The sequence below is a fragment of the Gallus gallus genome, chromosome 5 (assembly GCF_016699485.2).
Source record: "Gallus gallus isolate bGalGal1 chromosome 5, bGalGal1.mat.broiler.GRCg7b, whole genome shotgun sequence".
Lineage (NCBI taxonomy): Eukaryota > Metazoa > Chordata > Aves > Galliformes > Phasianidae > Gallus > Gallus gallus.
This window is the reverse complement of record NC_052536.1, coordinates 15721858-15744509: the sequence shown is the minus strand read 5'-3', so window position 1 is coordinate 15744509 and position 22652 is coordinate 15721858. Positions and strand designations below refer to the sequence as shown.

Genomic DNA, 22652 nt, shown 5'->3' with positions numbered 1-22652 from the left:
AGAGCAGATGCTTTTGATGTCCTTAAATATTTATACTCAGTCTGCTCTGAGGGTATTCTTGGTGTGAGATTTGATATTCCCCAGGTCTTGATCTAGAGCAGAGTTGATTAAGTCATAAGTAAGCTGGATTAGCTAACTCAGCTTTTCCAAATACGGTTTATCAGTTTAAGTTCATACTGGGGGGATGAGGAAAAGTGTATTGCTTAAGTACTAACTCATTCTAGTACTCATCTTTCTCACTTAACTGTACTTAAAGAATACTGTACTTTATTACAGAGCAGGAAACTAAGTACTGAAGAACTAAGCTTGCCTGACATATCTGCTGAAATAGCTGAGAAGATGGCAATATTTCATGGCATGAAAATGCCATTTAATAAAGAACCTAAGTGGCTTTTTGGGACAATGGAAAAGTAAGTTTACACTATTTAAAGTACAGGAACAAAGTGGCTTGTCGTAAACTTGATATTTGGAACATTCTTCCTGAATGACAGGGTACTCAAAAACCATTCCTTAGTTATCTGATGGTCTTAAATTACTTTGGGGGTGGGAGGGGAATACATTTTCTTCAGCCTTTATTTGTAAACTTCCTTGATTTTAGTTAAATTTAATGTTAATGTGGGAAGATGTTTATTTATTGGCATAAGCACTGCACTGTTATCTTTATTTTTAATAGGTATCTAAACCAAGTGCTGAGGATAAAATTTACTAGAGAATCCAAAACTAGGAAACTGAACAAACTCCTCAGTTACAATCTACCCCAGGAAATGAAAAATCTAAGGTAGGCTTATCTACAGTTATCTCCTACTTCTCAGTTTTAGTATCAATTTGTGTATTGGTTGAAGTACATCGTACAGCATAGTACCCTATATTTGTTTCACCTTACAAGTTGGAGATTTTGTGGCTCTGAAGCCAACCTGTGTGTAACATTACTACAAATCAATAAAATCACTTGCTGATCTAAGATGCTGACCAATAAAGCCCTACTTCTGTTCTGATCTTGTGCTTGCAATAAAGAAAGCAGGCTCTTGTTAGAAGTAAATAGTGCTTCAAATTCTTATAACAAAGTCCATCCTTTACCTAGAAGCTGAACTGAACTTAGTGATCTGTTACTTACTGGCTCCTTTATTGCTGTTTTCTAGAGCTATGCTTGAGGCTACTTCATCGCCAGTTGTATTTTGCCACAACGACTGCCAGGAAGGTAAGCTGGCCTTGTTCAGTGATGCAGTGTTGAGCCTTTTTCCGATCATTTGTTTGCTCTCTGAGACGTAGTCATATTATCAAGGTACTGCCCTGGCAGCTGACCCGAAGTAACAGCCTGTGCACTCCCAGTGTGCAGCAGCAGCAGCAGGGCAAAATGCACTTACTTCACAACTGTCTGGGCTAATGAAGAGAATGATTGTAGTGTCGTAACTCAAGCTAGGCGTGTACACAAGCTCAGTTAGTACAGGTTTGAGTTTCCTATTTAGCAGTATCTCAGCAGCCTCAAGTGAGATAGGATATTCTTTAGCCCTTTTGAAAGAAAGATGCTGAAAAAGTAAGTGAATGGTGATAGTGGAGATCAGAGGAATTTGAGTCAGCAGTTCTCAACTTGTACTGGTAAGAAACATCAGAAAAAAAACTTACTTCCCCTTTTTTCTGAGAGTCGTGTAGGAAATTGCACTTTTTATGAACTAGTTGGCCAGGGAGAAGAGAGAAGAAAGAGGAGGCAGGGCTTGAGGTGCTGGCTTGCTGTGTTCTGCATGTGGATGTCCTTTTACCTATACAGAGGGTAAGCTAGGCTGAGCTGGAAGGATATCATAGCAGGGCCATATGTGGGGCTGTTGTGTTCTCAGGGGTCCCAGCACTGTTAGCGAAGGCTGAGGAATGGGCCTAGAAAAAGATTGCCCCAGACAGGCACAGAGGGATAGGAAGCACAAGGGGAAAAAGGCACTGAAATGAGGAATGAAGAACTATCTCAATAGTAGTAGAATTCAGGATCTCATTGCAGGTGTGGCCAGGTGCAGTACTAGGGGAGTTTGGAGTATGATAGGGTTCAGACAACTTGGAAGCTAAATTTTCAAGATTTAGGGAGAATATTTGAAGGAATAGGGAAAGTACTATGCTTGTTCTACTGGTGCAAAGGTAGGTGAATTATATTTGACATAAAGATCAACATATGGGTAGAGAATATAGCAAGAATTAGAATTACACTAAATTGATTTACTAGTAGTAAAACTGTTATCATTTGTCTGCAGGCAAACTTAGGAGTTTTAGATAAGTTACTGTGATAAAGAGAATGGAAAGACAGATAAAACAATCTCCCTTATACAGAAAGAGGCTGAGCTTTTCTAAAGGTACCTATTGTGCCACATAGAAGAGCAAGGCCATCAAGCCCATGGCTTTCAGGCTGCTGAAAAGCAATTCCTGTCCCAAGTGTTGTGTGATCACTGATGGTGCTGTGCAGGTATGAGAGGTGCTGCATAATTTAGATCTCGAGTGTTATAAGCAATTCAGCAAGGGCTGTTAAGGCTGATGGCATCACCTGCTTTAGCTGTGAGCTGAGCACTGTCTTGGAGAAGTCAGAGCCTCGGGGGAACAGACCTACCTCCCTGCCTGTACAGAAGAAAAATTTGTTGCTCCTTGCTTTTTCAAGGCTTATAGGATATACCTTAACTTTGCAACTTGGCTGTTCCTATTCCTCTTCTGTGTCGATGTAAGGGATAGCTGGGATTATCTGAACAGCGTTTCTGAAGACACAGTATGGCTTGTCTGTAATTTCCCTGTGACTGAGTATGCTGTATATATTAACATTATCTTACCTTATATTCTCCTAACACTTTTAGGTAATATCTTGCTTCTAGAAGGCAGAGAGAATTCAGAAAAACAAAAGCTGATGCTCATTGACTTTGAATACAGCAGCTATAATTACCGGTAAATCACTTTCTTCTTTTCTCTTGAGCAAGAGGATGTATTGCATTTTAAAAGCTAGAATGAGAGCAAGTGCTGAGCTGCTGGTTACGTCTATTCCTAATGAGTTGTGTTCTGCTCGTAGTGGTGGACGACAGATGTAACCAGTCAAAACAGCCTTGGTTCTGGCAGCTTTGGGTGTAGGCTTAGCTGAGAGAAAACATGGTCACAGATGCTGGAGCTTGCTGGATTGGAGAGCTTGTTCACTTATTGCAGACAGAAGTAATGCTAATGCTAGATGTGTCTGACTTAGTGCTGAGATGTATTGTTTACTTGAGTATTTTATCTGTCTACATGTAGCTGGTAATTTCTGTCAATAGCTGCCCATCTTTTCTACTTGGTTTTAGTGACTTGCAAAGAAGTTGTAGAGAAATGACAGATGAAATACTTCCTTTAGCAAAAACTGCAGCAAGTTATACCAAGTAGCCTTGTGCTTCTGAACTTAATTGAGCAAGAGCAAATGGCTGGTGTGCAAATAAAGACCATCTCTTTTTCAGAGGCTTTGACATTGGGAATCACTTCTGTGAGTGGATGTATGATTACACATATGAGAAGTATCCATTCTTCAAAGCTAGCGTTCTTAAATATCCTTCAAAGAAGCAACAGGTGGGCACATAAGAATAAGTAATAAGCTGCTGTCTACAATCTTCAGACCTTAACTCTCCTTTCCAATTCTAATTTAGACTTGCTTTTTTCCAGAACTTTTTCTTCCACGACTTCCCATGTATAGTAGTTCCTATAATCCTGACTACTTTTGCTTTAAAACTGTACAAAGATCATAACAGCCATTCAGGGTAGAATTTCTACTGTGTGTTTTTTCACAATGCACCACAGAAATGAAGTCCAATAGTTGTGGAGTGCAGCTGTGAAATTAGCTGGCAATAACAAAATGTCAGTTGTTGTCCTTTCATAAACCACACTTCCAAGCCATCAGTGGAATTGCCATTAGTCTAACTCTAGCACTGTCAGTGTTTGGAAAAAATACAGCATGCTCAAAAGCCTGCCTAATTCTGAAAGAAGCAAATCTGCTTTGAGACAGGTTGTAACTGTTTTTGATTACTTGCCTTCTAGCTTCATTTTATCTCCAGTTACCTGTCTGCATTCCAAGATGGTTTTGAAAATCTGAGCAATGAAGAGAAGTCCAAACTAGAAGAAGATATGTTGGTAGAAGTTAATAGGTAACGTACCTTTCTTGGCTCTGTCTTAACTTCCATCGATACCTGCCTCTGTACCTCAGAGAAACTTTAGCCAAGAAGATGCCAAGCAGTTTCTATATGGTGAAGAAAAGCCTGTCAACTGCAAGCTTTAGATATGTGCTATGCATGTAGCAGAGTAAATAAAATACTGGGGAAGCTAATGGTATGTTGTGTAGTATCACACTGCAAGGTGTGGCCACCCACAAACTACAGCTGGTATTCTAACAGGATATTGGATGCAGTTGGCACTCGGTTGGGTGTTATAGTAAGTAAAGTCTTGTCATTTCAGGTTTGCCCTCGCGTCACACTTCTTCTGGGGTTTGTGGTCTATTATACAAGCAAAGATCTCATCCATTGAATTTGGTTACCTGGTAAGTTCTTTAATAATGAAGTTTCATTGAATTAAAAATGTATGCTGCAAGTAAACTGTGAGACATTATCAGAGTAAATGAAATGGCTGCTCAGTGCAGCTTCTAAGTGGAGTTAAACTCCACTTAAACTTCTAAGTGGAGTTTAAAAACAAACAAACAAAAACAACCCACCCATTTGTTAGTAGCTTTTTCTCCTTCATTGCAATGATAACTCCTGGGATTCTAAAAATTTCAGAGATTACTTTCATTGTTACATAGCCAGACCCAGCAGTGGGGGTGACTGCCTCGCAGTGAAGTGATTCTACTGCAATAAGAGATCCCCTGCAAGGGGGAAACAGTAAGTGTGAGTTGGAAAAGTGAGTAGTTGCAGAGTACACGTATAACATGTTCATACCCACTGTGCAACAATAGCAATGCCAGGTAGCTTCTGTTTCCAGATAAACCACTGATGCAAGGTGTTCAGGGTACTGTAAAGTGATATAACCTGAAGGTATGCTGAATGTCTTGCAGAAGGTGTTGCAGAAACCATTCCTAGTGAAATCTTGCCTTTTTTTAGTTCCTTTTTCTTTTCCTCTGGCGTTCTGGTGGCAGCAGCTAACAGAGCTGGTTGAAATAAAAGCTGGGAGGAAATTTTAGAGGCAAGAAAACCTTTGGAGAGATTATCTTGAGCAAATAGATCAAATTCATTGGGATGATGGATTAGTAAGTTACCACAGTTAATACCTTCATTGTTTCCCCTTACCAAACATAGAAACGCGGCTGCTCACTGTTTCAGTGTTCTTTGTTTCTCCAGGAATATGCATTATCCAGATTCGATGTGTACTTTGATCAGAAGAAGAAGCTCCAAGTATGAATGTGGGAGGAGTGGCCTGGTGGTTATTGTATGAAGAGGGCAGCTGGACAGAACTTTCACCGTGCTTAGGCTACTGTATCTGTAACGAAGGTGTTGCTGACTTCCAATTCCTTGGAAGGCAGGAGTACAATACTGAAGACTGTATAAAAATGACTTGTTTACAGTTTCATAAGTATGTGGAATGAGATTGAGAGGCAAAAGTAAAATACAACAGTGCAATATCTTAAAATCCTTTTAATCTAGAATTTAATCTAGAAGGTATTTTATATTCTGGGAGAAGCTTACGATTAAGTATCAATACCACCTGCATCGGAGCAAACAGTGTTACTGTGTGTTTTCTAGGGGTTTGTTGTCCATGATGACCAATGTTGTAAGCAGAACAGCTGTGAAGGCGATACATTGCAGATGTTGCCTCTTAATGAGAAGGAAAAGCAAAGGCGACAACTGTTACACTGTGAAGTAGGCTTCAAATCTTACTGTGAGATTAGGTTCAACATGCCCCGTGAACACTATCTTCAAAGCTGCTGATACCTTACACCCCTTTAACCATAAAGCAAGGAAACACATTGAAGCTGTGTGCTTTCAAGTGTTATCTGCATATACGTGAATGTTTCTCTTAAGCTGGTGTGCCTGTGAAGTATGAATGAACTTTGAACTGGACATTCCAAAGGAGTTTGTCTTCACCCGTTCGTTCCTCATGCTCCAAGAACATGCTTTAGCCCAGCCTGCTCGTCTCCTAAAATGCTGCGTCCAGCACGGGGGGTTCTGTGGGCGGTCAGCACTGGGAAGAGTGCCTTGAATTACTCTAGCTACTCCCCAGACAACTGGACTGACACTGACGAGACTTACAAACCAAATCCCATCTCTCTTCTTGACTGGTGTTGCCTCGGTACGTGGCTGTAAGAAACAGTAGAGCCAAAGACTGCGGAGAACACTTCAGGAAGTCGCTGTTCTGCCCGTCCAATGCTTATGTGGCTTGGGAGGTGCTTTTCTTGTGCCTCCCATTTCCATCATGTTCCAGCAATGCAGTAAAGTGGGGCGTCTCGTGGGGAACAATAACATGTATATTGAAACTTGAGTATAATCTGTGTACATGTCATCCGAAGATTTCTTCAGACTTTTGGGAACTTGTTTATTTTGAACGTTATTTGTTGTGCTTTCTAACACACTGTATTATAAATAATAAACTTTTAAGTCTACCCTTTTTTCATTTGTATAGCAAATACTGTTCCAAGCAGTTGAAGAAAAATGTGCAGCATTTCATGTACTGTATTGCATAACTTGTAAAAGCTGTCGGTTTATTCTCTAGTATAGAGAATCATTTTGCATACACAGTTATTAATGCTTTATAATAAATATAAAAGCACTTGAAAAGATCATAGTTGACGTTCTTAAGCCTTCCTTGTACCTGCAGGGTAAAACGGCTGCAGTTTCTGGCCTTAATCTGTGCTGGAAATACTTTGGTTCTGTCTTTTAGGATAAGCTGGAGTTAAACTTGAGGCTTTATGCTGTGGGATTTCTCTTCTACTTAAATGTACCTTTTGCAGTTATTGTATAACTGAGTACTAGTAGTACACACGAGGAAGAAGGGCTGTTAACACAAGTAATGAGAGGTAGGCTGAAGCTCTGTTTAAAGTGTATGGCTTTAGAGGTGAGAGGAGGTTTAGGTTTAAGCAATTTACTGTCCTGCTGACTGCTCTGAGCAGACCACAGGGCAGTGTTCAGGCTGCTGGAAGTTGAGCTTGTACTGAGTTTTACTGGCACGCTGTGTGAAGCTTTTGTAGTATGAATATTTGGGTGATTTATAAGGCTGAGGGCTTCATTTAATGTACGTTATTGCATACAATTAATCCAGTGGGGGATGGCAGAGAGAGCAACAACTCAGAATGATGTTAGGCAGCTAGTTGGAAAGGACTGTATTCCTTCTAGTGCTCAAGCCGCTGAGGGAAAAACCAGACGTGCTGTCCTGTGCCTTTAAAGTGAGCTTGGTCTGCAAGGGTGGCAATGTCCCAGGTGTTGTGTGTTAGGCTGAGCTGGGGACACAGGTGGTTCCAATCTAAGTGAGGTGGAGCGCTGCTTAGGTTCACCACATGAGGTTTGTCTTGCAGATTGCCTACTAAGGGTAAGTTCTTTTAATTCTTTTTCTTCAAAAACTTGCTTTAGATAAGAGTGCTACAGCTCCTATTTCTTCTTAGTTGTTACTTCATGTGGGGCAGTGTTGTAGCAGTGGTTAAACTTGCTTCCAAGCTGGCTGAGCAGTTACTTGCGTGCATTGGCACATCTCAGCTGGGGTATCGTCTTGTGGAGTCACCTTCCTGAAGCTTGCTGTCAGGGTGGTTCAACTTTTTCTTTAAATTCAAAATAATTGAGTCAGTCTGGCTTGCTGTTCATGAAGGCAATTTGAAACCGGTTACTCCTTCCAGCTGACTGGGAAAATAAAATCAGTGCTGGAGCTTTTCTTTCCTGTCTGCTTTTATGTCTACTTCAGAAATCCTTGACTTAGCGTCCGCATCACTTTGCAAGTCCAGACGCTGCTGAAAGGACCTGCTTTTAACTGATGAAAATGAGACTTCTAGTATAAGCTATCCTGGCAAATCCCCATTCCCCAGCATTGAGGGTACTAACAGGATAAACTTAGCATGACTGTTTGGCATCCCTCTTTGAAATCGCTTTCTGAAACGCGGTTTCCCTAACAGTGTTGCTCTCCCTCTGTGTGTGCATGTCTCAATCAGGTCTGCTGCCTTCCATAGGAATTGTACCCCCCCCCTTCCCCCTACTAACTTGGCTTTGATAGCACTGCTGTTTATTCAGAAGGAGCTGGGTTTTGCCTCTTCAGATGAACATAATTTTTTATCTTAGCTAATTATGACTGTGTAAGCCCCCAAAGGGCACAGGGACTTGCAGCAGTGTTGGCTGGGGACTTAATTTGTCCTGCAGATCTCTTTGGTCTTGATGACGGGAAGGGAAGAACCTATGTTAATTCTGCAGGGCCCTGTGAAGCTGGGAAATAAAGAATGCATCATAGAGTGGGTTAGGTTGGAAGGGACCTCAAGGATCATGAAGCTCCAACCCCCCCACCACAGGCAGGGCCTCCAACCTACACATTTAATAGGAGGCCAGGCTGCCCAGGGCCCCATCCAACCCAGCACTGAACACCTCCAGGGACGGGACATCCACAGCCTATCTGGGCAGCCTTTGACAGTGCATCACTACTCTGTGAAGAACTTTCCCCTGACATCCAACCTAAATCTTCCCTCCTGAGTTACATCACCTGAGTTGTAAGTAGAGAATGAAGGAGAAAGCGAATAAATGAATTCCTAGAAGGAAGAAAGTTGACTGTCATCAGCCTAAGTGCTAACACCACCTCTTAGCTGATGTCTTCTACTTTACAACCCCAGCACTGTGCTTTGCTGTGGTCCGGCTGCTGGGGGATGCTGTGTTAAGTTGCAGTGGCTGGAGATAGGTGCCTCGAGACGGCACTTTGCTGTCTCTGCGGGCAGCATTCGCATTAACGTGTCAGAGCTTTTTAGGAGCAGTGAAATCATGAGTCTGGCAGACAGAAGCCAACTGCTCCGCTGCTGTTTCTCCAGCCCAGAGCAGCTTCAGCAGCACGATGCAGCCGGTGCTGGGAGCTGGCAGCAGCCGCCAGGCAGCGCAGCACAGCCCTGCATTGTCTCTGCAGGTAGGGGGGTGGAGCACCGTGTGCTGAGCCTGATAAAGAAGAAGGCTTTTAAGGGTTCAGACCCTCCCCAAAAGATCCTTGTGGAAGATGTGGTCGGGCTGTCCCTCAGCGCTCAGCAGGGCTGTCCCTGGTGCCTGCTGGGTTCACGTGAAACGGCAAATGGAGCGTTGCACCGGAGGTGAATAAATAGCCCTAATGGCTCTGGACTGAAATGAAGCACAGTGTGCTCTTACAGGGCCTTGGCAGCGAGCAGAAAGGAGCTACTGTGCTGGGTACCCAGGCAACAAAGCTGGTCACTAGCAAACAGCCCGCTTGTTTTTTCCTAATGTGAAATTCGCTTTTTATGGCTTTCATTTCCCAAGTAGGCAGAGCCCCTGCAGACTCGGGGTTAAGTGTGATCATATTATAATGCACAAACAAAGACATACATGATGTGTATCTACCAGGCTCATTAAACAGGGATCAGCCACGAAGTCTGGCTGCCGGCCAGCCTGACTGGCATGAATGGCCTGAAAAGACAGCTCCCTGAGCAGGCCTTGGTTCGAGTCTGGGACTGACAGAGCACTGCAGTGCTGCTCAGAGGAGCAGCCTTGCAGAGGGCTGTGCTGTTACCCATTGGCTGTGTCCCGCCCTGGAGAAAGAGGATCTCCCCCTTGGGCAGGATGCTTAACTCTTGACCGGGTCAGGAACTGAAGGTTTGGAGATGATTGCACTGTCTGCAATAGTCTTGAAAATCTGCTGACCTCAGCTCTGGTGTTTGCCATCTGGAAGCTCTCCGTTCCCTTTGCACATGGGTTTCTCCCCCTGCCACTGCACTTCCTCCTACAGCTCATCAGGATCAGCCACGTGAGATTTGTCTTGGCCACATACACCAAAGGAAAGGGCACCGTGGCCCAAATGGACCTTCCATGCTGAATGATCCCTCTGAGCCCATGTCCTTCTCTTCAGATCTCACTGAATGGTGTTCAGCTGTGTGAACTTGAAGCCCACAGACCATGGCTGTATGAGCCCATCACAGATGTAAATAAAGGGAACAGCGAGTGGAAGGGCGGAAGGAAGCCTGCTCTAATTACCCGAGACAAAGAGTATTAAATATTACAATAATTTCCCCAGGAAGAGATTATAGAGAATTGTGTGTAATGTCTCAGTTCTGAAGGGTTTAACAACTTCACCTTAGGATGAAATCTAATTAGAAGGTTACGGTTACAAAGGAAAATGGTTATTTCATAAATCCCTCGTAGAGGTCTTTGGAAAAGTACTGGTTTCTCTGTAGGGATACAATAAGCAATCCATTTGCATCGAATTACACTTTGGATGAAAATTCAGGACTCAGAGTTAAGGTTTCTGAAACTCACTTCAAGGTCTTTCTCATTCCAGTTCGAAGGTGTAAACAACCTAAAATGAAATTCTTCCATTACATTTTCATTTGTTTTTCTTAATCCACCCTAACATTATTGTTATTGTTGTTACTTTCTTGTTGTTGCCAAATGCATTTATAAATAAGCAGGTTTTTATGAAATATTCATATCAGTGGGTGAGGAGCATGAGGAACACATGACAGTGTTTCTTTCTACCATTCAGTTTCATCAAAAAGGGGGAAGGAAACGTTACCAGTCATACCTCGGCAGTGTTTCTGCATCCATGTGGTCCAACTGGGTAAGATGGAAATCTCTGTAGTGTCAGAAGCTGTGTTCTCACTTCCCAGGAAAGCAAAGATAACCCAGAGAGAGGAAGGGAAGAGGAAAAGAGGTGAGATAGGGAGGTGGTGGAGTCCCCGTCCCTGGAGGCGTTTAATAAACATTTAGATGTGGTACTAAGGGACAGGGGTTAGTGGGGAAATATTGGTGCTAAGTGGATGGTTGGATTGGATGACGTTGGAGGTCTTTTCCAACCTTGGTGACTCTGTGATTCTGTGAAAATGCCCCCGCTAAACAAGTGCTGGTGTTTACCAAAGCCCCCAGTGAGCCTGCAAGAGCCAGCCCTGCCTTCTGCATCTGTTTGGCCTCTCCGTGCCCGGCAGCTCCCATGTTGCTCCTTGCTTCCCTGAGCTGCTGGAGGGATCCCTGCAGAGCCATGGCCCTCAGGAGCTCCATTGCCCTTTGTTGGGGTTTCTGACCTCAGCACAGGAAGATGACATCACTCAAAAGGGCAACAGTGCTCTCCCATCATGTTGCCTCTAAACCACAGCTTTTGTGGGCCTGACCTTTACCTCCACTGACACAGATCAGAGCAATGTAGGCCGATCGCTGCCCTTTTGGTCAACGTATCTGTATTTTCCACGTGTTTTACAGCTTCACGTGTCTGCTGTGCAATTATTTACTTCTACAAGTGTTTGCTTTGCCTTTTTTTTTTTTTTTCCTCTTCAAATTTGTCTTGTGACAGCCTTTTCCACATGGGATCCTTCAGCTTTGTAGAAACCCGGAATAAGAAGGGTTCCTTTAGTGGCAAAGAGCCATGTGACATGGCACCCAGGTAACATGGTAAAAATAGAGAGCGTAGCTTGTCATCGTGTGTGCTCGTGGTGTGAAGCAACCCCCACACAGGCTTCTCTCTTTCCAGGCCACCTGGATCCTGCGTGTCCTTCTGAGCAACAGGTTTTGGCTTCAGCGCTTGAAAGCAAACACTGCGTGTGGGATTGACCAGCCAGGGCTGCTTTGGGGTGGCTGATAAGGAGCAAGAGAGCGGGCTGCCCCCGGGGCAGTGACTTTGTGAGGAGAACCAACAGCATGACCTCACATTTCCAGCTAAAGCTGGCTCCTTTGTCCCCAGCCCTATGGAAACCAAACAGCTCTCCAGCAGGGACACCCAGAGCAAGGTGTGCAGGCCCACGGCCAGGGGACATCTAGAGATCTCCAAAGAGGAGACCCACAGCCTCTGAGTCCCTGTGCCAGTGCTCAGGCATCCACACAGCACCGAGGTGCTGTCTGATGGTTAAAGAGACCTCCTGGGTTCTTTGTGCCCACCGCATCTTACTGGGCTGGGCAGGGAGAACAGCACTTCCAATTCTGATGGCCTTTTGCTGTTATCTCAATCTCAACCCGTGCTCTCTAAATTGCTGGGAAATCGCATATTTTGTGGTTAATGATTAAGACAACCTTCTGGAAGCCGTGACTTTGCTTAGAGGCATGGACTTGCTCACTGACATGCTTAAAGCCATACATCAAGGACACTCTGGGAAAGCACCTGTGGGCACCCACTTAATACAGGGTAACATTTCCCCTGCAAGCAGCCTGGATACTCAGGTGGAAGAGCTGAGCTGAGCAGCGAGGCCTGTAACCACACCAAGGCCTCCTTGTGCTGGGAGCAGGAGGTGGGGCCTGTGCTGCCCCGCCTGCACCAGCTGCACTCCTTCCAGCCCTCGCTTTGTCCATGCAGCTTAATGCTCACACATACATGTGTTTTTCCAGCTGTCAGATTGCTGCCCTTGGAGCTAAGGTGCACTGAAAGATTTGTAGGCTATTTTTGAGCAGTAATAAGAGAAAATCGTGGTGCATTTGGCCTGCTGAGCTGCTGAGGCAGGAGTGCATGGCAGTGATGGGACACCCCCCATCCTCCCACCTTGCCACGTGTTCCCTGCCCTGCCTTCAGGGCTGCCATGTTGAGGATGGTGGTTGCTCTTTGAGGCTCATTTTTGACCTTGTCCCTGCCAAGTGGTGTCCCAGCTGCTGCTCAGCACTGAGGCTGGGTTGTCCTCCCCTTATATTCCCTTTCAGTACACAGAATCATAGAATCACAGAGTGGCTTAGGTTGGAAGACAATTTGAAGATCATCCAGCTCCAACCCCACTGCTGTGGACTGGTTGCCCCCCACCAGACCAGGCTGCCCAGGGCCCCATTCAACCTGGCCTTGCGTGACTGCAGAGATGGGGCACCCACATCCCTTTATGGGGTATGAAGTGTCTTGAGTATTAATAAGACATCACCAAGATGGGCTGATTAGAATACAGCTCTTGTCTTGGTGCTAAATGCTTGAAAATGGGAACTGTGGGGTTAGGATGCCAAAACCTTACTTTGTTCTCTATAATATTAAGGTAAATGTGGATGGATGGCAAACTCAACCCCATAGGGACACAACTACACCAGCAGGGCCCATTCCCAAGGCTCAGCATCTCTCTGACAAGCATGAGGTGAGCAAACCAATGTCTTCACCCATTCAAAGAACAAATGTAAGGCTGCTGTGGGCTGAATCACTTCTACCCAAAGTGGCCTCTCCTCAGATCCTCCTTTGGCTCTGCACAACATTTCCTTCCTTTACTTCCACTCCTTCCCCTCCCCACTGCATCCTGCACTCACACCTTCTTTTCAGCTGCAATCCTCCCAGGTGGGCTTGGGGGGCTGTAAGGAGCCAAGCCCAGTTCTAACACTCAGCATCCCACTAACGAGCACTCTCAAATCAGACTGCCAGCACCTGGGAGGAGTGATTGCAGAGAAATAAATCTCCAATTCGCTTTAATAGCTCCAAATTGAAAGTTGCCAGAGGCTAATTATAGCAGCTCTGACAGTTTGAGGATTAAAATTATCTTAATCGTTTAACAGTATAAACAGTGACTCATGGCACTGGCAGCCTGCTGAGCAGCATGCTCACCTGCACCTTGGAGGTGGTTTTCTTGGCCATGGGTTAGCCAAGGGATAGGGGAATCTGCACAAGAGGGATATGGTTTGGCTCTGCTGCTCTGGTGATGGGGTTGCTTTTTGAGGGATATTTACCTGCCTCTATCTATTTCTGTACCCATTTGTTTATATGCATTAGATATTTGTTTATAAGCCACCCTTTTCTCCCTCAAATTGGAAACACCTGGGTCATCTCAGCTGCTGGGCTGGCAGGCTGTGGCCTCTTTTCCACTAGCCTCATTTCACTGCTTCCCACACCAAATAAGCTGATGTGTCCCAATTTACAAGGGTTTTTTTTGGGGTTGTGCTCTACGTAAAAGCCATCCACACATCTAACAGGTTTCTCCTAAGGTGACACATCTTGTGACTGAGTGGGGGCAGGAGTTCTGGGCAGCATAGCAAAGAAAAAGGCATTAAAAAGGAAAAGGAGAGCTGCAGCCCTCAGCAGGCAGGCAGGAGGGGGGCTGCTGAGTGAGGGAATGTGTGCTCTGAAAGCCTGGGACAGCAGCCAGGAGGACATGGCAGGAGAGTAGGGAATGACAAAAGGGACTCCTCGTATCAGACAAGGACAGAGAGACAGGTGACATTTTAAGCTGTGAAATGCCTTTTTGCCTTTACATTTACTTATTTGCACCTACAACATACAATGAATGTGCCCCCAGAAATTCTCCAGGGCCAAAAAACATCAAAATTCAAAACGATAAGATAGATAACAGATGCAAGCCTAACCAGGTCTCCCAGCACGTCTGTCCCAGCGTGCATGTCTGGTTTGAACTGAGGCAAATCACTTCACCTTTTGGTGCCTCCTTATTTCATGAATAGGAGCAAGGACTCCTTCTCCTCCCATCCCTTTTTCCTCTTGCCTACTTAGGGCAATGGGCATTGCAGGGCGGGCACTATTTCCTGCCACAGGGACAAGTCTCCTCCAGCCCTGGGCACTGCTGAGATCCTACTGCTCTTCTGAAGGTGACGTGGGACCACCAGGAGCAGCAGAAGCAGTGGGAGGAAGCTAAAGGAAAAGTTACCTGCATCTTACCAAGTATGTCAAGCTCTGACTCATCTTTTAGATATAGTCACTGTGATTGCTGCTCATTTGTGCAAGAAAACTCAGCCAGACCACCACGAGAAGCTGCAGAAGTCCTGCCCTCTAAATGAGGAGCGGATGCCACTGGGCTACAGGCTGCTGGATGGACTTGGCCATGAGGTCCCAATGGCCAGCTGCATCCCTTGCCATGCTCCTGCCCACACTGGCCTGCCCGATGAGGTGCCTGGGCTCAGGGCCCACTTCATAAAGGGAGATGAGCACAGAGCAGTCCCACGCTGCAGCCCGGGGCATGGGGAACAGGAAGGTCTCGTTGAAAATGATGAGCGAAGTGTGTGCCTGCGGCCTGGATTTCTGGTGCTTCTGCCTGTGGCGTCTGCAGGAAACATCTATCCTCGCGTATACGCCTGGGGCAGGGAGAGAGAAAGGGGTGGAGAAGTGATAGTTGCATTCTGATAGCTGGTAGGACTAAGGAGATCCTCACCATCCCAGCATAGTGGAGCCCCGCTGCCCAAGGACTTCCTATGAGAAGACTCTGCAGCTGTGAAACATCAAACGTGGAGTTATAGGAACTCAAGGTGGCTCCACCTCAGCCTTCTCAGGGTAAGGAGCTGTTTACAGCTTATCTACAATGCAGAGCATCTCTAAGGCTGCTCTCAGGTGTCTGTGGCCTCAAAGGGCAGTCTCCTCCGTGGAGACAGAAGGATGATAGCAGAGCTCTGGTTACAGCCCCAAGGAGCTTGGCATCACCTCTGCACTGCCCTTACCGAGGATGTCCCCTGAGGAAAAGCAAATTGCCTCTGAGGGCAGCAGTCCTGAGATGGGGCCCGGTGTTTGGGTCTCTGCAGAGCAGAGGAATGGGATTCATGGGAGACAGCTGGGGGTTTTGTTAGTGTGATGGCCTAACGAAATTCAGCAGTGCTTTTCTGCCAAGGCTGGGGTGTGAGGGGGACAAGAAGGACCTTCCACCCCCAGCAAGCCCATGCCCATCTGTGTGGGTGATCCCAAGGCAGCAGCAGGGTAGAGAGGAGCAGCCAGCCCAGACAAGAGGGGCACAAAACCCTTACTCTTCTCTGCAGCGCTGCGAGGGGGGGTTGTTTTCGCCTTGAGCAGCCCGACCTCCATCTTCTGGGAGATGGGCAGGCACCTCAGCGACAGCAGCACCTCTCCCACGATATCCTGCAGAGGACGGGGGCAAGCAGTCAGCGGGTGGCTGGGCAGCCCCCTCTGCTACTACCCGCACCACACAGACCCCACGGTGCAAGGCAGGAGTTGTTCCTTAAGCAAAGGGATGGCTGTCACAGTGCACAGTCCCCCAGGCCGCTGTATGGGAGCACAGGATAAGGCCATGCATTACCTTTGTGGTCTCCTGCAGTTCTGCACACAAAACCAGGCTCTGGGAAGCCTTCAGCTGGCTCAGGGCAACCCTGACTTCCCCCAGTGCAGCATTCCTGGAGTATTTGTCAAAATGTTGGACCTATGGGAGAGAGGCAAAAAGCGTGTCCCTGGGGCAAAGTGCAGGACACGGCTGTGCCTCGAGAGCATCCCTATGGACTGTGCATCCTCCAAGGGCAGCTGCCTGCTCTGGAGGCCCGCTCCCATGCATCTCTTGGCTTTTGGGATTTGAGCAACAGAGAAAGGCTAGGCTGGGGGTTAGAAAAAGATTCTTCACCAGAAGGTGGTGGGCACAGAGCAGGCTCCCCATGGCAGCAGGCACAGCACCAAGCTGCCGGAGTTCAAGAACCACTGGGACAACACTCTCAGACATAGGGTTTGGGTTTTGATTTGTCCTGTGTGGATCCAGGAGTTGGACTCGATGGTTCTTGTGGGTCCCTTCCAACTTGGGATATTCCATGAGCTTGGTTCCTCTGTTGCCAACATCTCAGCTCTTTGTAGCCACTCAAGAGGACCTGGTGAGTGAGCCCAGAACCACCCACCTGCTTTGCGTTCCCTCAGAGGGGCAAGAGATGGGAACACCTCAAGAGTGGTGAGGGCAGCGTTCTATGCCTACAAGCAAAGCTAGGACCCCGTCCCACCTCCATCTTCAGGGTGCTCGTCTCCATCTCAGCATCCTGCAGGGAGCAGACGAAGTGCTCCCCGAAGGCCATCCCGCTGCAGTTCTTCACCGCCCGGCTCTGCCACTCCTGGACCACACACTGGAGCCCAGGGGTGTGGGATGGGACCCGCCGCAGCAGTCGGAGCCAGACAGCCACCTCGGCGTGCCTGCGGCTGGGCAGGCCCCGCACCTCCAGGCAGCTCACCAGCAATTCGCATTGCTCCCTGCGGTACCGGAGGGAGAACTTCAGACTGCTCTGGGAGCTGGGCAGCGGGCTCAGGTCACTGCTTGGGTCTTCAGTGATGCTGCAGGAGAGGCAGGGATAGGGTACGGCCGGCCCCGCTCCCAGCTCTGCCATCTATGGAAAACAAGGGTGAGAAGAAAGGAGACAGATGGGCCTTTGAAAGCACAGCATGCTGAATTGTCCTCCTTTTCCTACAGTGGCAGGAAGGTGTGTTGGTATGTAGTGGTTGGCAAGCTGGCCCACAGCATGGGGGTTGGAACTAGATGATATTTAAGGTCCCCTCCAACCTAAGCCATTCTATGACTCTATAGTGCCCTTGCTGGGGCAGGACAGCTGCTCTTTCAACCTCCTTCCCCTCTCGCTTCACTGTTCTCTCAGCAGCTGCAGCCCTCCAGCAGCCAGTTCGGGCTCAGCAGCTGCTGGTGGTATTTTGGGGCCATCGCTGAGCCCACCGCCTGCCTCGTGGCTTCCTGCGCTGCTGTGGGGAGGGCAGCAGGAACTCGAGGAATTCGCGTTATGGGAAACCACATCCCTCCAGTAACAGACACGGGCTGGGATTGGGGGGGGAGGGAAAGGAGAGAAACTTGCCGTTGCTCCTTCCCTCAGACTGAACAAATGCTGCATGAAGGAGGAGCAAGTAGAGTGAAACTTGAGATGGAGTTAGTCACCGGCTTTCCCAAAAATTGCACTGCAGGTTTTTCACTTCTCTCAGCACCAGAATTCGTGTGGCTCTCAGCCTTGCCCAGCGCTGACGTACGTGCCTCCATATCCGTGTCACTCTGCTGGCTGCTGTCAAGCAGAAAAGGCGGCATCTTCTTCCCCCGCAGGCCATTCTCTGCCCTCATCTTCACCCCGTCTCCACTGCTGTATTTCTTCTCTGCGGGGATAAAGAAAAGCTGAGTAGGCAATACCCAGCTTGCACCGTGTAGCCACCAGCAAGGGGACAGCCTCACTATAGGACCTGCTGAAGGCCCTGTGTGCCCCTGTTCCCCCCACAGGCAAAACCAGGACAGGGGGCCTGCCCCAGGTTCACACCACCTCCCCAGGAGGAGGTAGCTTCCTTAGCTGCCTCAGGGCACCTTAAGGAGCTGCTCGCCACGGAGTGCCTGTGACAGTCACGCACATGCTTGGAAGCAGGAAAACCACTGCCCAGTACTTACTTTTCCCAGTCCTGCTGTGCTTCTGAAGCTGGCACATCTGGTAAGCCAGAATGGTCAGGGCCCCCAGGAGCAAGAGGATGGCTAACGCCAGGATCCCGTATTTCCAGGTGCTGGAAAAGGGAAGCCGTAAGCTGTGCAGCCTGAGTGTGATGGAGCTGTTCTGCATCTTGTCTTCTTCTCTGGAAGAGAGAAGGAAGCAAAGGGTCAGCACTGCCTGCCAGCGTTGCCTCTCCACACTGTGAGTCCTGAGCAGAGCACAGGGCAAGGCCTGTATTCAGTCATACACACTGCAGCTCAGGCCCACGCACACAGGATTAGCCACATTGCTAGGTGTTCAGCATTATTTACACAGGCTTGTGCTCAGCAGATCAGTACCGCTTCATTACAGGTCTGTAACTACCACGTAGATGGGCATCTGCTGGATTCCATTCCTTTGTCCAGAGCAACTCACAAAGCAGCTTATAGACTTGCAGTGGGAAAGGCTATTGGAAACAGGGCACACCTATATTTCCCTGCTAGCTTTTTCTCGGCCTGCTGCCTTGCCTCCATATACCTCTACTGCCTCCTACAGCTGCTGTGCCTCCTGCTTGCTGCCTTCTGACAGGACCTGACAGAAGATGCTTAGGGAAAGCACAGGACTAAGCACAAACACCCAACAAAGCTCTACCCTCACAATGTTCCTCCCACAGTATGCAGCTGAGGGATGCTGCTGATCAGAATCAACAGGTTTTTTTAATTTCCATTAATTGTTCCAATTGCCGTTATAAGCTGCACCGGGTTCTGTTTTCTCCATCAGATCTTCTGCTAAGGAGCTCCTTAGCTTCACCTGATGTCACTTGTTCCCCATAAGGAACCTGCTAGCCCTAGGAAGAAGCAGAAGCTGCATTTTGCTACTAAGAAGATGACAGCGGTCCATCAGGCTATGGCTTAGTGCAGCCTTTCATCCCTACTTAGCTTGAGTAATCAGAGCAAGGACTGGAGGGAGGGATCCTACCAGCCCCTTAAAGTAAGCATCCCTGAAGAGTGTTAGCTCCTGCCCCAGGAGCAGGTGGGTCTATCTGGGGAGGAGCAGAACTGAGTGCTCCATTCTCCCCCCCCTAACAAACATCCTTATACCCATTTGCCCTGTCAGGGAATAGGCCTTGGTGGCTTATTCTTTTTCTGATTGCTTAAGATGAGATTAAAACATGAATTTTTGTAGAGAGCAAATGCTTTACTCACTTCTAGCAAATAAGAGTAGCCAGAGCCCAGCTTTAGACTAGTGCTGTTCTAAGGTACTACTGCTGCTCTACGCAGCCCACAGCAAGCTTTGAAGCAGAAATCAGTTGAGTGAAAATCCCTCTTCCCATCAGAACAGGTTGCTGTTGATGCCAGGTATTTTCTCCTCTGTGTGTTCTCATCTCTGCCTGTATTATTTGTGCCTTCATTGCAGGACCCTGCGCCGAGCAATGTGCTGGAGCGGAAGCAACAGCAAAGAACAGGAGATGACCAGCAGGAACATCCTTGTGTGGATGAGAGCTAAGCCTAAATAAACACTTCCCTGAAAACATGGGGCTAAGAAAAGCATTATAAACCTGCACAGGAAACTTAACTCTCTGCTAACCTACGTTAAGAAGCTGCGCTGCAAGGATGCTCAAGGAGTTACAGGCAGGCTTAGGTGCAGATCTGAGCATCAAGAGGGATTTATTGATAGCAGAACCCTCAGAACATATTACAAAGATAACCTTCAGCAGACATTGTTGCTCTAAGCCTGGCTGCCAGTCACCTGAGAGGTCTTCACTCTTAATGGTCTGCACCTGAATGAGGATAATGATGGGCAAGCAGCCATTTAAATAGAGGCAAGCAACAAAGCTGAATGTCTGTTACCATCATGCCTGTGCTTCTGAAGCTTGCCTGAACTCTGCTTCCCCTCACAAGGCCTGGTGTTGCGGCAGGGCTGGTTATGGTACGCAGCTCTGCTGCTCAGTCTGGCTGTCACCCATTCCTTGATGTGTGAATAACAGCCTACAGCAGGTCAGGTGCTTCCCTCGTGCTTGTGTCTTCATTGGTGTGGGTAAGGAGAAACAGCTCAACTTTCTGCTCCTTCCTGAGCCCCATCAGAGAGGTAACCCCCAGTGGAAACAGCCCTACAGGCACGAGGGATGTTGCTGCCTTGCCCCCAGAGCCACAAGGATCCCATTCCCAGCTCCCAAATCCTACCTTCAGAAACAGCTCCAGAGCAGGACCCTGGGAGCCCTCCGAGCCTGCTGCCAGCACACGGCACTGGGTTGCTTTGTTGCACCAGGAAAACAAGTTCTCAGGAGCCAATATTGACGAAGCTGGAGCAGAACAGGGTGTACGCGTGGAACAATGTGCTGGTTGGGCTGGTGCCTGGGTAACTCCATCATAGCCACACAGGGCTGGCAGTTTGGGTGCCCGCCTGGGAAACGTGGCTGTGAGGGTCATGGAAGCCTTTGCACGCATCCCTGGAGCTCTCTCTTTGTGGTCTCAACTGTGCCAAAGCCCTCCCTGTGCCCCCCAGGTGCAGAGCCATGAGCCCAAAGATGCACCTGCCATGTGAGGTTGGCACAGTGAGACAGCTGGAAGGTGGGAACGGTGCTTTCCTTCAGGAGCAAGAGGACAGTGCCAAGCTCTGTGGCTGTTACGGGGCCGAGCATCGAGGCGATGAGGAAAGAGGTGGGAACTTCTGGGGGCTCTGTACCCCAATTCCTCCATGTGCTGCTTGGTTTGCCATTGCTGCACACCAGGGGTGAGCTGAGGCCTCAAGCTTGGCAGCAGGAGCTCCAGCAGCAATCCCTTCTGGGCCATCGCAGTGCAGCTGGGGAGTGCCTCTGTGCCTGGAGCTGAGGAGCTTGAATCATCTGCGACACGTAATTAGCTGAGCACCTCAAGGCAGTGTGGCACAGGAAGAAGGAGAAGTCTTGGAAAGAGGTAAGTGGGGGTGGGAAAAACTGGCTCTGGAATGTCCTGTCTCAGTGCTTGTAGGGTCTAAGTTTTCATTCCCTTCAGCCATGTGGCTGCAGATCCCGTGTGCTGTTGATTTGCCCTTCAGCTTGGAAGGGGTTATGGCGCATGCAGGGTGGCCTTCCCTCCTCCGGCAGGAGGTTGGCTCCATGCAGCCTGAGAGCTGCACGTTTCCACGTCCTTCCTGGCCTGGAAAGGGCTAGGGGAGGCACTTTGGTCCTCTGGTTTTTATTATTTCACGTTGATGTGTGTTTTTGCTGTTATTAAAAGGGATAAAATGAGATGAAGTGCTGGGGAGGAAGGGGTGGCTGCAGAGTGAGGCATGCAGGAAGGAAGAGTTATTTGCCCAGTGTTGGAAAAGATGACAAAAATAATGATTTTTCTGAGGCAAAGGAAGATTTCAGGCAAAAAGTGACTCCTGTTGGACCATCTCAGCAGAGGGGCAGCAGGTTTTGGAGGAGTGTGACACGCTTGGGAGGGTCACACCCTGATGATGACTGCTGCTGGCAGCACTGCTGGAGCACCGTGACCTCCCTGCTCCAGATCACATGCTTGGAGACTGCAGAGGCTTTTGCTGCTACTGGCATCTAGAATGCAAGGGAATGTGAATGCTCTGGAAGGTTCTATGCTACCCCATCTATTTGGTCTCAGGTGCTGGGGCTTTTTAAGCTGCTAGTATTTGCTTGTCCCTGATGGGGTAGGGTTAGTGGTTTTCTGTGCAGTGTTTGGAAAGCAGTGCTCTGAGGCTGTGCACTACAGAAGGATGGTGCAGGGAAACTCGTTTATACTGTAATGCTGGCTTTGCAATAGCATTCAGATGTCTGCTGTGAACTGAGAGTTAGACCTGGACTTCTTAATCCTTGTAAGAGAAATGTGGTGGGGAACAAACCTACCCTGCCATTCATGCCTGCCTGAAAGCACAAGTAAACTTCTTCTGGGGCACATTTGGGGGTTTGTGATGACTGCTACAGGAGCTCTGCTTGCGTAAATGCTTCCTCTGTAAGAACCACTATCAGCTTCTTCCAGATCAGCGCTTTCCTAAGCCCAAGAAAAGCCAGTTACAAGGTGAACGTGTAGGCATCACATGACAAAGCTTGTAGGACACTTTCAAATCATATGCCTAGGTGGGATTTGCAAGTGACCGTAACATCTAGCAACAGCTTTAGGGAGGGAGGTGTCGGGAAACAGGATTTTACATGCTCCTTCTGCAGGGTTAGCACAGTGCAGCACCCAGCTTCTCGCATTTTTTTAAGCTACTTTTTCTTTCGTTGCAGTGTTCTGGGTATGTGTCAGCTTTGTTTTCCCTTGCAACAAGGTTTATTACAATTCTGACTGGGCAAACAGCCTCAGAACTAAGGGGAACGTTTTCTAGGCTTGCAGCCTTCCTAAGGGCTTGACAAGTCTCCTCCCAATGTGCTTCAGCCAGGAGCATAACCAAAAGCAAACACGAAGCAAGGTATTAGTAATAGTGCAGTTCAGAAGAGATGGAGGTTGGTCATGAGGGAGAAATAATCCATTGCTTGAATCT

The 22652-nt window shown here is 47.8% G+C and overlaps 1 protein-coding gene and 3 long non-coding RNA genes across 12 annotated transcripts in view; 2 read left to right on the top strand and 2 right to left on the bottom strand.

Moving 5' to 3' along the window:
* CHKA (choline kinase alpha) overlaps positions 1 to 6742 on the top strand; it is a 47077-nt gene extending 40335 nt beyond the window's left edge. For all 9 annotated transcript variants that reach the window (XM_046942358.1, XM_046942355.1, XM_046942356.1 and 6 more), the window contains 8 exons: positions 277 to 410; positions 674 to 778; positions 1140 to 1198; positions 2823 to 2910; positions 3444 to 3552; positions 4018 to 4124; positions 4432 to 4513; positions 5307 to 6742. In XM_046942358.1, the coding sequence (XP_046798314.1) occupies positions 277 to 410; positions 674 to 778; positions 1140 to 1198; positions 2823 to 2910; positions 3444 to 3552; positions 4018 to 4124; positions 4432 to 4513; positions 5307 to 5366 (744 nt within the window). In that variant the 3' untranslated portion in view covers positions 5367 to 6742. The remainder of the gene's footprint in view (positions 1 to 276; positions 411 to 673; positions 779 to 1139; positions 1199 to 2822; positions 2911 to 3443; positions 3553 to 4017; positions 4125 to 4431; positions 4514 to 5306) is intronic.
* A 3422-nt stretch (positions 6743 to 10164) lies between these two features.
* LOC121110944 lies at positions 10165 to 11322 on the bottom strand. The gene is made up of 3 exons (XR_005860375.1): positions 10998 to 11322; positions 10669 to 10745; positions 10165 to 10443 (listed from the first exon to the last, which is right to left on the bottom strand). It is a non-coding gene; the product is annotated as an uncharacterized LOC121110944 (long non-coding RNA).
* On the top strand, positions 11123 to 14664 carry LOC121110945. The gene is made up of 4 exons (XR_005860376.1): positions 11123 to 11520; positions 11608 to 11863; positions 13079 to 13174; positions 14530 to 14664. It is a non-coding gene; the product is annotated as an uncharacterized LOC121110945 (long non-coding RNA).
* Positions 14665 to 14972: 308 nt separating this feature from the next.
* Positions 14973 to 20442, bottom strand: LOC101750423. Its single transcript, XR_005860377.2, has 5 exons — positions 20360 to 20442; positions 18161 to 18339; positions 16058 to 17877; positions 15768 to 15879; positions 14973 to 15107 (listed from the first exon to the last, which is right to left on the bottom strand). It is a non-coding gene; the product is annotated as a synaptotagmin-5-like (long non-coding RNA).
* Between the last annotated feature and the right edge of the window lie 2210 nt (positions 20443 to 22652).